Source organism: Curcuma longa, chromosome 9 (assembly GCF_044706935.1).
Source record: "Curcuma longa cultivar G26 ecotype Majalengka, Jawa Barat chromosome 9, ITB_CL_G26_1.1, whole genome shotgun sequence".
Taxonomy (NCBI): Eukaryota; Viridiplantae; Streptophyta; class Magnoliopsida; order Zingiberales; family Zingiberaceae; genus Curcuma; species Curcuma longa.
In genome coordinates, this window is record NC_133869.1 from 8,756,527 (window position 1) to 8,771,674 (window position 15,148).

Consider the following 15,148-nt stretch of genomic DNA (forward strand, 5'->3'; position numbering starts at 1 on the left):
GGAGCGGATCAATCTATCTAAAACACATCATATGACGGAACGGGACAAATCGGTCCACCAACGAGATAGGGAGCATTGAGGAGTGATGGTCAAGTTGGAGGCTTGATGGTCCAAAGAGATCGGAGAATGTTGCATGAGACGACTATCAAGAGACAACGAGATAGGGAGCATTGAGGAGTGATGAGGACAATAGGCAAAGAAGGCAAACTACATCAACAAAGCATGAAGGATGGCACATTATGAGCCAAGGGCTTGAGTGTATCCATGGGATAAGAAGCTTAACAGGAGATAACCTTAGAGAAAAGTCAAACTGACATGGTAAGACTCTAATGGTGAGTTGTAAGAGTTGAGTAACTTATACACATGAGATGAGGATAGAACTCAATTTAAGTAGACTCGATCATTAGAAATAGTTGTGAATTTAATCGACTAGCAGATCAATGATGAGTCAATTGATGAGGTAAATCAGTCTATTAGCAAACCCTAAACACTATTCAAGGTATGTGATTTAGGCTAACTTGTGATTTAGTTTAGCTGATTGATGTGGAATCTAGTTGACAGATAATTGAGTTAATTAGACAATCAACTCAGACCAAAGAGCTAGTGAATATAATATTTCTGTTGGAGAGAGTAGTCAATTGTGAAGTCAATGGATATTGGGTATAATAATTTTAAAATGATTTTGATTAAATTAAAATAATTTTAATCAAATTTAAATAATTGTAACTATTTTGATATAACAATAGTGTATGCATATTAATTTTAATTAAGTTGAAATAATTTTTATTTTATATTATAGCAACTACGACTACATGTGTTACATTGTGATAATGTGAGCAAACTTAATAATTTGAAATTTTGAAAAGTATAAAATAAAAATATAATGAGTCAAAACTTCATAATGTGGGCATCTTTGTAAGAGAGTGAAAATGGGTGGGCAAAATGAAAATTTACCCCTGGCATAATATAAACGCAGTATCCCTCACGGCACAGTCTCGATCAATCTGCTTGCCCCATCCGGTGATGGAAACGCCGGCGGTCACATCTGGAGGCGGAGGAGCAGGCTACGCAGACTCCGTCGACTCGTCACCTCGCTCCCGCGGCGGTGACTCATGGGACGACCCCCTTCTCTCGGCTGTGGCTGCCCCCGGTCGCCTCCGGCTGATGTGCAGCTACGGTGGCCGCATCTGCCCCCGCCCCACCGACAAATCCCTGTGCTACCTCGGCGGAGAGACCCGCATGGTCGTCGTAGATCGCCACTCGTCTCTCTCTGAACTCTCCGCCAAGCTCTCCAGGACCCTTCTTGGCGGCCGCCCCTTTACCCTCAAGTACCAGCTACCCAACGAAGACCTAGACTCCCTCATCTCCATCGCCACCGACGAAGACCTCGAGAATATGATAGAGGAGGAGTACGATCGCATTCTCTCCGCCGCATCCGTCAGTTCCGGCGGTGGCCCTACCCGCTCCTCCCGCCTACGCCTCTTCTTATTTCCGTCTATGCCGGATACATCGCCGACTTCCTCGATCGGTTCGTTGCTGGATGACTCCAAGTCGGAAACTTGGTTCGTGGATGCGCTCAATAGCGCCATGGGCGGGATGGGAATCGACGGGAACCCTCGGGGCCTGTCCTCCGACTCTGCCTCCGTTAACTGTCTCCTCGGGCTTGAGGACGATTCCTCCGCTCACTCACGCGGCGGCGGTACTGCCACCGCCCCCTCAGGGCCCGGTGTGGGCGCCCCTCAGTCGGAACGTTCCGAGGACTCATCGCGCAAGCTCGCTCGCCAAGGCCAGGACGTCCACTCGGTGCCGGACTCACCGATCCTCGACACGTCTTCCTCCTTTGGATCCGCCTCCTCCGCTCCGTCGCTCTCCAACCTCCCGCCTATCCGCGTCCGCCCTGACGACCGCCCCTCCGATCGGCGGATCGCTGGGCTCGATGAGCACCTCGCCCACATGAACCTGTCGTCCGCCGCCAAAGCCGGCAGGGACGGGCAAAGGATGGATGACCATTTCAAGGAGCCATCGGGCATGACTCAGCCCCAAGCCCCACCGCCGATCCCCCTCTCTGCTTCATCATCCAGCATCTACATCTCCCCCTCCGAAAACCCTAGCAAATCTTTCTCCTCCTCAGACGAGAAGTCCGATCATGGTGGCTTCCGGAAACCGGTGGTGCAGCCTCCAAATCCAGCCCAGATCGAAGCTTCCATGCCCGATTTAAGCTCTAGGTATTGATCTGTTTCTCAATTACAACTTAGAATGCAATTTTGTGAAGCTGTGTTCAAAAGAAGTTCTTTTCTCTTTCCTCAGAACGACATACTCAAATGCCATCTCTGATCCAAAACGAGAACTCCCAGTCCCATCGGATCCCAGCTATCTCATCTCGGGTGCTGCCACAGATGCTACCAGCTACCAATTGCAATTTCAAGAGCAACAGCTCCATTCTCTACTTCGTCAGCAGCAGCCGCCGCCGCCGCCGCAGCAGCAGCAACAACAACAATATATCCCTACAAATTCTTATTACATCCACGACCCTTCCACCGGTGGTGTAATCCCTGCCCCTCCTTACTTTCCTGTTGCAACCCAAACAATCCAGCAATCACCACAAGCTCACATTCCCATGTATTACTATCCCGTTCGGCCAAGTCCAGCATACAACTTAGGGGAATTGCAGCCCGCTCCAGGGAACCCCAATTCAGTACCTTCCATGGGCGCCGTGCCTGTTCAGCCTGATGTGCCTGCAACTTTGTATAGAACTGCAGTCCCCCCACCTTCTGCCACAGTGCCACCGCCGCCGTTGATCCACATCGGGGCCGACCAAGCCCACCCGTATGTAGCCGGAATGGGATATCATGTGGTGCAGCAGCACCATCTTTCCCAGTCCCCTGCAACAATAGCTAACTATGGATATCAGTTTGCTGGTACTGATAATACCCGTCCTCAAATGTACTACTCTCAGGCCACTCCATCAGTTACTTCTCCTGGCCAACCTGTGAATTCAGTGGCTCCGACCGATCCAAAGTTAACCAGAGCATCATGAACTGATCAAAAAGAAGAAGAAAAATGAAGAGATTTTGCTGGCTATGAGGTGAGTTATAGTAAACCCCTGTGCTTAGATAGTCTAGTTACTTCTATGTTCTATGTTCTGATGATGTTCCTACGCTATCTGAATAAGTGAAGGATTTAGAACAGGTCCTTGTTCTTGGGTCATCTATGTTTACAATAAACTGTATATCATCTTTGTTATTCTCATCTATCTATCAGGCATATATATAACTAGTTGAGTCCTTGTTTTATGATGATCTTGTTCATTGTTTGAGCTGTCGATTATCAGGCTGAGCACGTTGGGAAGATCCCGTTGTGCCATATTCTCCATTAGAAATGTGCTATGCCTACTCACAATCTACGTTAAAGGTGGGTCTCCTCGGGAAAAGAGGAGTCACCGCTGTCTCATGAAGGCTTTTGTTTGGCTTGTTTGAAACAAAACTAGGTGTCTGCTATCATCGTTTCCTTGAAGTTGAAGCTGACTTTGATTCATCCATGTGAAGCTCCATTAGCCAGGACTGTATATATATATATATATATACTCGAGAATGCGATCATGCGCGACACACTCGTGCATGACTCCCTGACCCATCGCCGCTGCCACCGCCCCCACTGCCCCATCCGACTACCGTTGGCCGCCAACTCGGCCTCGATCGATGCGCCGCTCGTCGACACTCTGTCCGGCGACAGATTCCGATCAAATAGTAGTCGAAATCTGACGAATTTGGTCGGAAACAGGGCACTGTCGACCGCGATCCTGTTTCCGACCAATTCGCGGCCATCGGACGATAGAGGACGGGCCGCTGTCGCACGACGGTCCTTCCTCAGTCAGTCTCCAACCGCAATTTGACCTTAATCCAGTCCAATATGATCAAATATGGTTATATTAGCCCTTGGTAGTTAATCAAGTATTTATGGGTTGATTCTTAATTATAATGTATTGTAGATTAATTTTTTTAATGGAAAGATAATCTAGAACGCTGACTGTGGAGCGACACGTCTTTTGTGCTTTCTGATTTACTTTGATGATCAATAAAAAAACTTTAATGGGATCGAATCGATCATCTACAGGATTAATCGATGAAGAGTTGATATCTAGATTATAAAAAAAATAGAAGAATAAATAAGATGTTCGAATTTGAATTCCAATAGGGACGAATATTTTGAAATCGACTTTTAAAATATATAAATATAGAGAAATACAATTCAAACACAATTCAAACATAAATAATTGTCTTTTAGGTTTCAACTCATGGGCCCCTGCTCTAGTCTACTAACGCATGGCCAGAATACCATTCTATTCGATTGGTACAGATGAATTGGAGCCATAAGTCAACTTATGGGCCCCATGATAAATAAATATCTCACACATAGTCCTACCTCACAAACATCTAAATAAAATAAATGTAATGCAAACCCTAAGTAGCTTATTATAACATCAATACAATCAATCTACACCGTAAAACAAATTCAATAGTATAAAATCACAATCCACTATAGTAAAAAGGTAAAATTCGTCGTTCTAGCAATCTTACATGATCGATCCTACAATGATCTGAATGTGGCTACTCTAAATCAATGAATACAATGATACCATCGATTTCAAAGAGCACTTATGTTATTTTAAAAATGTGATTTTTCTCCATCAGTACTCCGAGGGAGTCAAGTGTTGCATTTTTTTTTACCACTCTCATTGGGTCGTCTCAACAATGGTTTAACACCTTACGATCCGACTCCATTCAATCATTTAACTACTTGGCATTGTTGTTCATGTGCCACTTCTCTCAATTTTTCTCCATCAGTACTCCGAGGGAGTCAAATGTTGAGTCTTTTTTTACCATTCTCATTGGGCCTTCTCAACAATGGTTCAACACCTTACGATCCGACTCCATCCAATCATTCCACTACTTGGCATTATTGTTCATGTGCCACTTCTCTACAAGTGTTACCCTTGTATTTTTTTTTTTTGTTGAGTCTCTTCAATTTGAAATAAAAACAGTTACTTTAAAGTGTTATCCGCCTGCTCTTTTGAGTCTCTTCGATTTGAAATAAAAACAGTACATCCTTACTGCTAAGCTACTAACGAATTTTGATAGAATAAAAAAGAACTACAATAAAACTTTTATGCTATTCACTACAATACTTGGAAGGGACGATTATGCTATTCACCTCTTAAGATCGATACGGTAACGGATCAGGCTCGGAAGCCAATCTTTGCCAAAATTCGGCTCAATCTTAGGAGTCCATATCTCTGAGGACTCGGACTCGGATCGTGACGGGATTTGACTCAGTCCCCGATTAGATGGAAATTTCGAGGGGATCGAGGTCTGAAGGGATTCGGTTCGAGTTTGCTTATGAGGCACCCAAGGGTTGCAGCCACAGCTAGAGGATTGAGTCAAGCTAGCCATCGAGTCGATTGTCCCCAAAGCCGATGAAGTCTCTTCTCGGTCCAACCGTTACTCGACACACTGCAACTTGATTTGATTCTCGGGACTTGCTCCTTACGACCATAACAGTAGAGGACAAATTTGTTGAAGTTAACAAGAGTCAAATCTTGACGAAGTCGAATTAATCTTCTTTTCGTAGTTGTCAATTGTAATTTTTTGATTTACTCCTTCACAAATGACCATGTGATCGATTATATGAGATTACTAGGATGATAGATTCTATCTTTTATTGAAGGAGGATTTAATGAACTAAATTAAGTATTCAGTGAGACTTTATAAGGAGAGATATTTTAGATATTAAAATATGGAATGAGATGATATTTTGTTATTTTATAAAAAAAATGAGAATATAATGCTTCTTTGAATTTTTTCCTTAAAATTATTTGAAAGAGTAAAAAATTATATAAAATAAAAAATATAATAATAATTTTTAATTAAGCTGAGGCCAGTAGGGCAATAGCGAGGAGCGACTATGTATAAATATGACCGAAGCCCTGCGAAAGGGGCCGCGACCATCGAAGCTGGAACCAAAATGGCTAGCAGCGCCACCGAGAAGACGGCGGACGATCTCCGTAAGGAGATTCAAGAACTCCATCGACGACAGAGGGAGGTGCGTAGGAGCCCTTCTCTCCTCTCTCTCCTATCGATCCTTCTTGACGACACCCGTCACTTCGTTTTTCTCCTAAACCCTAACTCCTTTTCGCTGCCAGATCACGGAGCGGCTCCGAGATCCAAGAGGCATCCGCCGTGGTGGCCTGGCTCAAGGAAGCGCAGCAGGACCCCGCAACCGCGGTGTAGTTCGACCTGTATGATAACCTAACCATTCCACATCCATATATCTTGTTTCATTTTGGTCGACTTCTCCGTTTTGATATGTGTTGCATTGGTTTCAGGCGGTTGATGTGGAGGAGCAGCCACCGCCTAAGAGACGCCTGTCTTCTGCCATCGTGAAAGTAATCATTTTTCTGATCAATTTACATATGCTCTGTTCATTTTCAGTGTTTTTTTGCAAGACTTGAATTTTTTTTGGGTTTGCATGGAGTTGGAGGATGGAGAGATCAAAGAAGATGCAGGCGCAGCAGAGGGTGGCAACACAGAAGATCCTCTTACCAGGGGTGGTATTGCTGCCAACATGGATAGGAATGATCAGAAGATGTCTTATCCACAGAGCAATGTTGGTGGGTTTAGAAGGGATGGTGGTTCTAGGATGCGGAGGATGGTGGGCTTTTTCAACCTGAACTTTCATTATCTTATCTGTTTCTAATTGTGTTTGGTAAATATGCTAGGATATTGATATGGCACTACCTGAGCCAACACCAAGAGAGCCCAAATTAATTCAGGATGCTAGCTTGATAAAGAGGAATAAAAGAATGCTGGGTCAGCTATTAGGGACGCTGGAGGTAATTCTTTTAGTTAGATACACTTTAATTTATGGTTTCTTCATCCTTTACATTGTGCTTATTTATGAAAAATAAAACTATAAAAAAGAGAATGATGCCTTTATCAATGAGTTTTTTCAATTACAATTAAGTATCCAAATGGATGGGCGACCTTATGATTCACCTTATCTGTATGCTGCATAATATATGTTCTTTAAACTAATTTTCTTAAATAAAAAATGTATGCCAGCTCACATGTATATCACTTGAAGTAGCAGTTAGTGAGTTGACCAAGTGGTTGAACTCGAGTTCAATACTTCGTTGTTACATAGGAACACTAAAAGGTTATAACAAAGTGAGGAAGTGTGCAAGCTCACATGTATATTGCATGAAGTAGGAGTTAGTGAGTTGACAAAGTGGTTTAACTTGAGTTCAATACTTCATTGTTACAAAGGAACACTAAAAGGTAATAACAAAATGAGGAAGCATGAATACAAGTTAATGAAGCCAACAAAGCTCCTAAAGGAGTGCAGAAAATGTTGAAAGATCTTGACATTTTGTGCAATATGCTGTGTTTTGTAAGAAAGCAAGGAGAAACAAGTTCTTTGGTAGTCCTGTTTTTGTGGAGGTTTGCTGTGGAAGATTGCTTGGGATGGAGCTAACATGTTCCATGCTAGGCTTGCAATGCAGTAAAAATCTAGTTGATTTAGGGGTGGGAAGAATGAACAGAAGAGAGCCTGGAAGTAGGTGATATTTAGGGAGGTTTTTCAAGGTCACAATGCAGTACCGACAAAACAAGAGATGTAGGTGCATACCGGACATGAAAATAATGTAGAAGCATTGCATAGAATCCAAGTTACCATAGTCTAGCTCATGTGCATCATTTTAGTTTGAATGTCTGCCAAGAGAATATCTTAACCTTCAGCGTTGAAGTGGATTAGGTCTCTGTGGATGGGATCACCACCACCACCATCGACGAGGGTTCGATAAGTGGTTGTCACTGAAGCAGTTGTTATCTGAATGTGATGAATTCTGTGATTGAAGAACGTAGGTTGCTAGTTTTTGGAGTAAGAGGAAACATTATCTCATGACTGGATTGTAGAAATGCAGACCTCTTCCTGGGATAGAGAAAAATTTTCAGCAGAGAAAAACATTCAAGTTGCAGCTGGCAGAAAAGTTCAGGAAACAAAATTCCTTTAAGCAGCAGCCAGCAGTTCTGCTAAGTGGTTGTTTGCTTGACGAGTGCTATATTGACAGAAGTCTATGACTGTCTAGACCTTCTTCCTTGTGTATTGCATCAGGCTAGATTATGCAGCCCCATGCCTCTCAAAAAGAGGTTGGCATGTATGTCAGTAGTTGGAATGTGGTTTCTGACATACCAACTTTTCTAACATAAGGAGTGTAATTATCTATCCCTACCCAAATTAGCTATGCATTCACTGATCAAGATGCATGAAAAAAAAACTTAAATGATGCATATATCTATAAGCTTGATTAACTATACAACATAAATAGTGCTGTTACTATCAAATTTGATTATCATTGTTCATTCCTAATCTGATGACACTGCTTTTTTTGCTTCATACATTAAATTGCACAAAATCATATATTAAACTTTGTATATTCTCAATGCAGAAATTTCGTGAAGAGGATGAGAAATTATCATCAACAGAAGCATATATGCGTAGATCAGACTTATTGAAAAGGGTTTGTAACCTTAGCTTCAACCTTTGCTTATTCAATCTGTTTTTCTTTTGTGATCTGTGTTGATAAGGTTTGTGTGCACAGTTCTATACATTATAGAAGGAATCTTTTAAATGGAAAAATCAGTATACTTTGGCTACTAAAGAAGTAATATCCATTGCTAATGAGAACCTTGAAGATTCATGGTAGCTATAGGTCTTGTTGTTAGAAACAAATTTTCATCATCATCAGTATAGAAAGCTTTACTTGCCATGTCAACATGTTATAACCAAGCCTCTTAATGAAAGCAATTGAAGGTGTACCGAATGTTAATCTATAGTCATTTTTCTATTTTAATATAATTGATAAAATATTACTGCATTTACTCTACATGTGATGAGCATGGTTTTATAAAGCCACCCTCTTTAGCCACATAAGAGGTTGTGTAGGATGATCTTGAAAGGGACCACTTAGTGACCACATATGACTATCACCCTATTTCCTAGCTTATAATTTGTAGATAAGCCTTGTAAGTTATAAATACTTTAATACTTAAAAATATACTTTTTTAATATTTTAATACTAATCACATGCCTTCACTAATGCCCATATGCACTATGCATTGAGTTCACTACATAGTGTCTACATATGCATTTTAAAATCTTAGTGATAAGTATTCCTGAGAGTCAATATTTGAAGTACTCTGGTTGTCGTCCTGTTGGTTTGGATTATTTATCTAATTTAGATGCTATTTTGCATTTTATGTTAAAATTTTAACTATTAATTATCATTAAGAAAATTTAATATAGTACTTCTCAAGTGTTTGCCTTTTCTTTTTTGTGAAATTAGTATTTATCCTTCCAATTTTGTTTAACCTTGGATTCACTTGACCTATTTGACTTTCCTATGCTTAGGACATGTTTCTCATAGGTGAATGAGCTAGGCTTGAACATACACAATCATCTAAAATATTCTTGAGCCAAGCCTTTATTGAGCTCCACATTGAGCTTTTAAGTAAATTTTACCGTGTTTACACACTGTGTTTTATAAACAAGCATAAGGGTAGTCCGGTGCACAAAGCTCCCTCCAATGCGGGGTCTCGAGAATGGTTTATTGTACGTAACCTTACCTTGTATTTGCAAGAGGTTGTTTCCGTGACTCGAACCCGTGACCTTTAGATCACATGATAACAACTTTACTGTTGCGCCAAGACTCTCCATCTATGATTATAGGATGTAGCAACTTAACTGTATGCATCTCATGTTTTATAAACAAGCATAAACAAATAATTTAAGGTTTTGAAGTTTGTTTATACTAAGTGAATAATATGCATAACAAACTAGTCAAAACATCTATGCAATATGACCTTATAGCTTAATAAAAAATAAAAATTTCCCAACGCATAAAAAAATATTGGTGCAATCGTGCCTCAAATGGCTCAGTGCAACCTTGGATTTTGATATTTAGGCAAAGGTTCAAGTTAGGCCTTGCCTTGTAGAGATGTAGGAACACACATGGAGTTTGGAACAGTTCTGGAGCATGACTTAACATTGTCAAATTGACAACTCACTGGGTTGAGGTATGAAAAAATTGAAGATGGTTGTATGAGGCAACCAAGTGACTACGGAACAAGGAGCATTGAGGATGATAGCTAGAGAAGGCAAACTACATAGCCGAAGCGTGAAGGATGGCACGTGGAGGAGCTGATGACTCGGATGCATCCAAGGGACAAGAATCGTGACGGGAAACCATCTTAAGGTGAAGTCAAGCTGTGATGGTAAGACCTCATGGTGACCTGTGAGAGTTGAGTGATTTGTCGGCGAGGGTAGAACTCAATATAGGCGAGACTCGATTATTGAGATGATCATGGTTAGGAATCTAGTCGATTGAAATTTGAATTTAGTTGTGGTGAGTTGACTGATGGAAATTTTCAATTGATTTGATAAATTTAAAACCCCAAAGCAAGTTCGAGGTTTGTGGTTTTGTTCAGTCAGTTGATGGTTAAGTTGATTAGGTAGTAGACTCAGGTTGCGGAGTGAGCAAACGTAATATTTTTGTTCGAGGTTTATGGTGTAGTCCATTGTGGTTTGTTCTAGTCGATTGATGGTTGAGTTGTCTAGGCAATGGACATAGGTCGAGGAACCAGGGAACAGATGATGGAGTAAACAAAGAGAATGTGGCTATTGTCTAGGTAGTCAATTGATGGTAGCTAGGTGGAGGCATGATGGTCGACAAAATAAAGTTGGTTATTAGAAGTTTCTTGTTCTTTCCTAAGCCTTCATCTTGTAATTAGTTTTGTAAGAGGTTTCTTCACCTTCAGTAGTTGACCAAGAAGGAGAAAGGATAGTGGTTTTCTGGGAGTAACCCATGGATAGATCATAGGCCGTGAAGTAGGATTCTTAAGGGTTGTCGGACTACGTAAACCCAAGTGATAGCGATTGGGATGTGCCTTTCTTGTGTTTATGTTTATTTCTATTACTAATTATTTGTAACTTTGCTAATTGTTTTGTGGCATGAAGTCCTAGAAGGTCATGAAGGCTAAGCAAGGAAGTCACAAAGGCATGGTGGGCTTTTTGGCACGATGGTAAGTTCTTGTGAGGAGAGTCAAGTGCACAACATGGGGACAAGTGGGAATAGACTTAGAAGTGGACTCAACCTTAAAAGTGGCTGGAGTGAAAGAAATGAATTATACAAGTGGCTGCAGCCCCAGTGAAATGAATTATCGATTGTTGACCCAGTTGACTCATGGACGAACAAATATAAACAAAATGTTTTTATTGGTTGCTAGTCAATTAAATAGTCAACTGATACATTGACCATTTATCAGTTGACTCGTCACCAAACAAAAATGAATAGAATGCTTCTGTTTAGGTATTATTTGAGTGCTAGTTGTTAGTCAATTGTAGCTAAGGCAATCGATTGAATTGCATAAATCAGTCAATTGATGCTATAACAAGGAATTTGTAAGGAGTCATTGATCTAATAAGATCAAGTTGTAACGTTTGGATTTGCAATAGACATTGTTCACTAGTTGACTGATGGATATGGGTAGTCGATTGATCAGTGTGTGAACAAACAGAACAATTGTGAAAATAGAAGAGTCTAAAAATACAAGACCTTAGGGATTGACCAAAGAGATGAAAAGTTTTTAGGTTTTTCATTCCAAACTCTCTAAATCACTTCCTGTGTTCTAAAATTCCCTTTCTTCTTCCTCACATCAAATTGCTATTCTTTTGCACCTTTAGTGTTGATAAGAAGGAGAAAGTTAGTGGAAACTTCAAAGGGTGATTTGTCGAACCATATTAAATACTTTGTCTTGGTTTGCTTATATTGTGTTTTGTTTGTTTACTGATTTTACATGTCTTCTATTGCACAAACTAATATTGTAGAAATAAACAAGGCAATGAACGAAAGTGAAAGTACTCGTACTTTTAGGATCAACAAAATTGGAACCAATAGGAAAATTAAAATGAAAAAAAGAAGCTATTACATCTTTGGGATTACATAGAAATTCAAATATCTCAAGGACTAATATGAATATCAACCAAATTATTGATACTACATTATATGCAAGTAAATAACTTTTTTATTTTTATAATATTAATATATGTTTATAATCATATTATTATTCAATTATCCACGTTATTGGGTTAAGTTGGACCCTTAATTACATCCAAATTAGATTTTTGAATAAAAGTAAATTTTTATGCCATTGTGGATTGAGAGAGATTACTAAGCTCTCTATCGATTAACAATAACCTAAACGGCAATGAGTGAGAGAGATGACTGAGAAGCATGTCTAATGAGGTAGATTTTGAAGTTTGTGGTGGCTCAAGCTGCTGCAAGGCTGAGAAATTCAAGGTGGTACTGAAGCAAGCCACAAAAATTTCTTGTCATCCCTGTGAGTTCTATAGAATTCAAGTTGGGATCAGTGAGAATCAGCTAGATTGAGTTTGTACTCCAAATCCAACTCGATCAATTTTCAACTGATTTTGTTCATTTTAACTTAGTTTATGAAATTCAACTGATCCATTTTCTAATGTAGTGTAACTAACTTCTTGCTCATTTATTCACATCTGCTATGTTCTTATGATTTCTGATTTCTTGAGAAGAATTATATTGATCCAAGTCAGTTGATTTATTATTGGTATTTACCATTTTGACAAGCATGGTAAATTCCTTTATGTAAGACATGATTGTTCCATTCATGTAGTTAAGAAATTGCATTCATATATTATTACAATCTAAGATTGTAAGATTTTGGTGGAGTTCTGGCCCATTCTGAAATTTTACTTGCATACCTGTTTGTGAGCAATTATTGTTATATATTAAACAATAGAAGTTCTTGAGGGATTCAACGTGAAATATATAGTGCAGCCAGGGAAATCTTTCCATTACCTTACTTCCTTCCTGGTTTCTTTCCCTTGTAGCAAATATTTTTGTGTTGGCATAAAGTTTTTTTTTTCTTGTGAATCTTTTCAATCATCCTTTCTTTATGGTACTCATGTAAATTTGCATCACTTTCATTTATCCATACAGTGATTTCCATGCATTTTAAATAGTTCTAACTCAAGCAGGCAGAAGAAAAGGCTCGAGAAGAAAGTGAAAAATTAAGGCAACAAGAGCGAGAGCAAATTGCTGAGAAACGGAAACGTGATCTGGTATATCATGTTTTAACATGCAGTGTAACCTGGAATGCATTTGGAAGTAACTAATATTTTTCCTCTGGTGGCTATGATAGACTCTTCGAGCTCGTGTTGCTGCTAAGGCACAAGAGAAGAAGTGGGAGTTGATGTTTCTGTCCTGGTCTGAACATCATAAGAAGCTTTCCAACTTTTTAAGGTTCAGATGTTTACCAACTTTTCTTTTGAAATATCCTTCTGTTCCCTTTGCTTCATCAGCTCTACATGAATTTCTTGATTATTGCCTCTTCTCTGTAGGAAGCTTTGCTTCTGACAAATTTAAACTTTGCTTGTCAGCAAGTTGATTCACTTTTTTCTTCCCGCTAACTTATTGTTTTGATCAAATACTTCATTTTTTGTAGGTTATTTTTATTTCTGGCCCAAGTGTCCATATAGACAATTTATTTCAGACAGATAAGTTTCTGTTTGTATGCATAGTTTTTGCATTTGATGCGACAGGAAGCTTCTCTATTGATGCATTATTAAGATTCTCAAACTTGCTTTAATTTGTTAACTATTTTCCTTTTTTCTATCAGAACCAAGGCAGAACCACCTATATACTATATGCCAGCCAAACCTCTTGTTGATGATTCTGCAGCAGTTGAACAGCAAAGAGAACAGGCATGATTAATCCAACTCTCACTGTTTCCCTTATCTTCCCCTGGCTCTCTTAAGTTGGCATGTGTTGCATTCTGCATTAAGATTAATATCGTATACTTTCTTTAACCGTTGGCCCAAAAACCTTGTCTTGGAGAAGAAATTGCATTAAATTTGTAACATTTGCTGCATAGTTTATTCAAGAAACTGCAACATAAATTGTGATAATTAATACTTTTGGTTAACAAAATCCTGATGAGCTGCCATGATGAATTGCATCTACTGTTAATTTGATTGCTTGGTACAACAGCCAAATTTTGATGGTGTTTAATGAATAACCATCATTGTGCTTGTATTTGGTTGGTTGGTATAGATTGATTGATAACCACGTTTTTAGGGCAGGCCTAGTTCCAACTGCTCTTGAAGATCAACTTGGTACATTCTTTGACAAAAAAATTGCCTTACGATAAAAAGCTAAAATCTCTCGCATCTTTTTTTAGGCTTTTATTAAATGGAAGACTGCAAGAAGGGCTGAGCTTTCAGACTACCAAAAGCAGATCGAGGAGCAATTTCTATCAAACGTGGAGAAGCAACTTGAAAGGTGGCAGAATGCTAGGAATAACAGGAGAGCTGACAGCCTGGTGAATCTACAGGAAACAATGGACAAGGAGCTGGAAACGCATCAACTGGAGCATGGTCCAAAGACACGGAGGATCCCTGGAGGCAACGACGACGAAGAGGACGTGGAGGATATAGCTGCCGAAGATGAGTTAATGGACGAGGTTCTCGGGGCTCATGATCAGGAAAGGATTGATGCGGATCCAGCAAAGATTTCTGACGTTGGTAATGGCAATTGAAGTCAGGCAGTAAGGGAATTAATAAATTAGTGATTTGGTACGTATTGATAGCCATGAGAATCTCTACTCAAACCGTCTCTACGTTATTTACTTGTCTTTTCGTTTCCATGTTCTTTCAATCTGGGTTTGTGTTCATGCCTTGTTTGGAACAGTAATTGTTGTGGCCTTGAAGATCTGGAGCTTGTTTAGATTGGCAAAATTGAGTATCTTCACTGTACTTAGGTTAATTCATTCACCCAACACTTAGAGATTCCGTTGATATTTCGTAATTGGTTGATTTATCAATGCCTGAGCAGGATTATAAATTCTTTAGTCAAGTATTGCTTTCTGCTAATCTATACCACATCGAAGATGGTAGAAACAAACATTGATTGCAGTCGTTGCTGCTGCTCCAACTTTTATATTCTTTGTTCTTCTCTGCTGTTTCAAGGTTTTCTTTGGTGTCTTTATGATCACCCTAT

The 15,148-nt window shown here is 39.7% G+C and overlaps 2 protein-coding genes across 3 annotated transcripts; both read left to right on the top strand.

Annotated features, from left to right (window-relative positions):
• The first annotated feature begins 1,003 nt into the window (after positions 1–1,003).
• On the top strand, positions 1,004–3,293 carry LOC141834830 (uncharacterized). Its single transcript, XM_074722202.1, has 2 exons — positions 1,004–2,225; positions 2,308–3,293. The coding sequence occupies exons 1-2, from the start codon at positions 1,024–1,026 to the stop codon at positions 3,035–3,037; spliced, it is 1,932 nt and encodes a 643-aa protein (XP_074578303.1). The 5' UTR covers positions 1,004–1,023; the 3' UTR covers positions 3,038–3,293.
• A 2,715-nt stretch (positions 3,294–6,008) lies between these two features.
• Positions 6,009–14,942, top strand: LOC141834792 (uncharacterized). 2 transcript variants are annotated; one of them, XM_074722161.1, is made up of 10 exons: positions 6,009–6,099; positions 6,200–6,295; positions 6,383–6,442; positions 6,532–6,708; positions 6,776–6,889; positions 8,504–8,575; positions 13,129–13,212; positions 13,293–13,393; positions 13,770–13,854; positions 14,331–14,942. In XM_074722161.1, the coding sequence occupies exons 1-10, from the start codon at positions 6,022–6,024 to the stop codon at positions 14,685–14,687; spliced, it is 1,224 nt and encodes a 407-aa protein (XP_074578262.1). In that variant the 5' UTR covers positions 6,009–6,021; the 3' UTR covers positions 14,688–14,942. The 2 variants fall into 2 exon arrangements, with proteins under 2 accessions (XP_074578262.1, XP_074578263.1); XM_074722162.1 differs by having other exon boundaries at positions 6,538–6,708.
• Positions 14,943–15,148: the final 206 nt, after the last annotated feature.

Coding starts and splice junctions, on each gene's coding strand:
- LOC141834830 (XM_074722202.1), top strand. CDS start 1,024: ATGGAAACGCCGGCGGTCACATCTGGAGGCGGAGGAGCAGGCTACGCA. Junction 2,226..2,307: donor ATGCCCGATTTAAGCTCTAG/GTATTGATCTGT, acceptor CTCTTTCCTCAG/AACGACATACTCAAATGCCA.
- LOC141834792 (XM_074722161.1), top strand. CDS start 6,022: ATGGCTAGCAGCGCCACCGAGAAGACGGCGGACGATCTCCGTAAGGAG. Junction 13,213..13,292: donor AGAAACGGAAACGTGATCTG/GTATATCATGTT, acceptor TGGCTATGATAG/ACTCTTCGAGCTCGTGTTGC. Junction 13,394..13,769: donor AAGCTTTCCAACTTTTTAAG/GTTCAGATGTTT, acceptor TTTTTCTATCAG/AACCAAGGCAGAACCACCTA.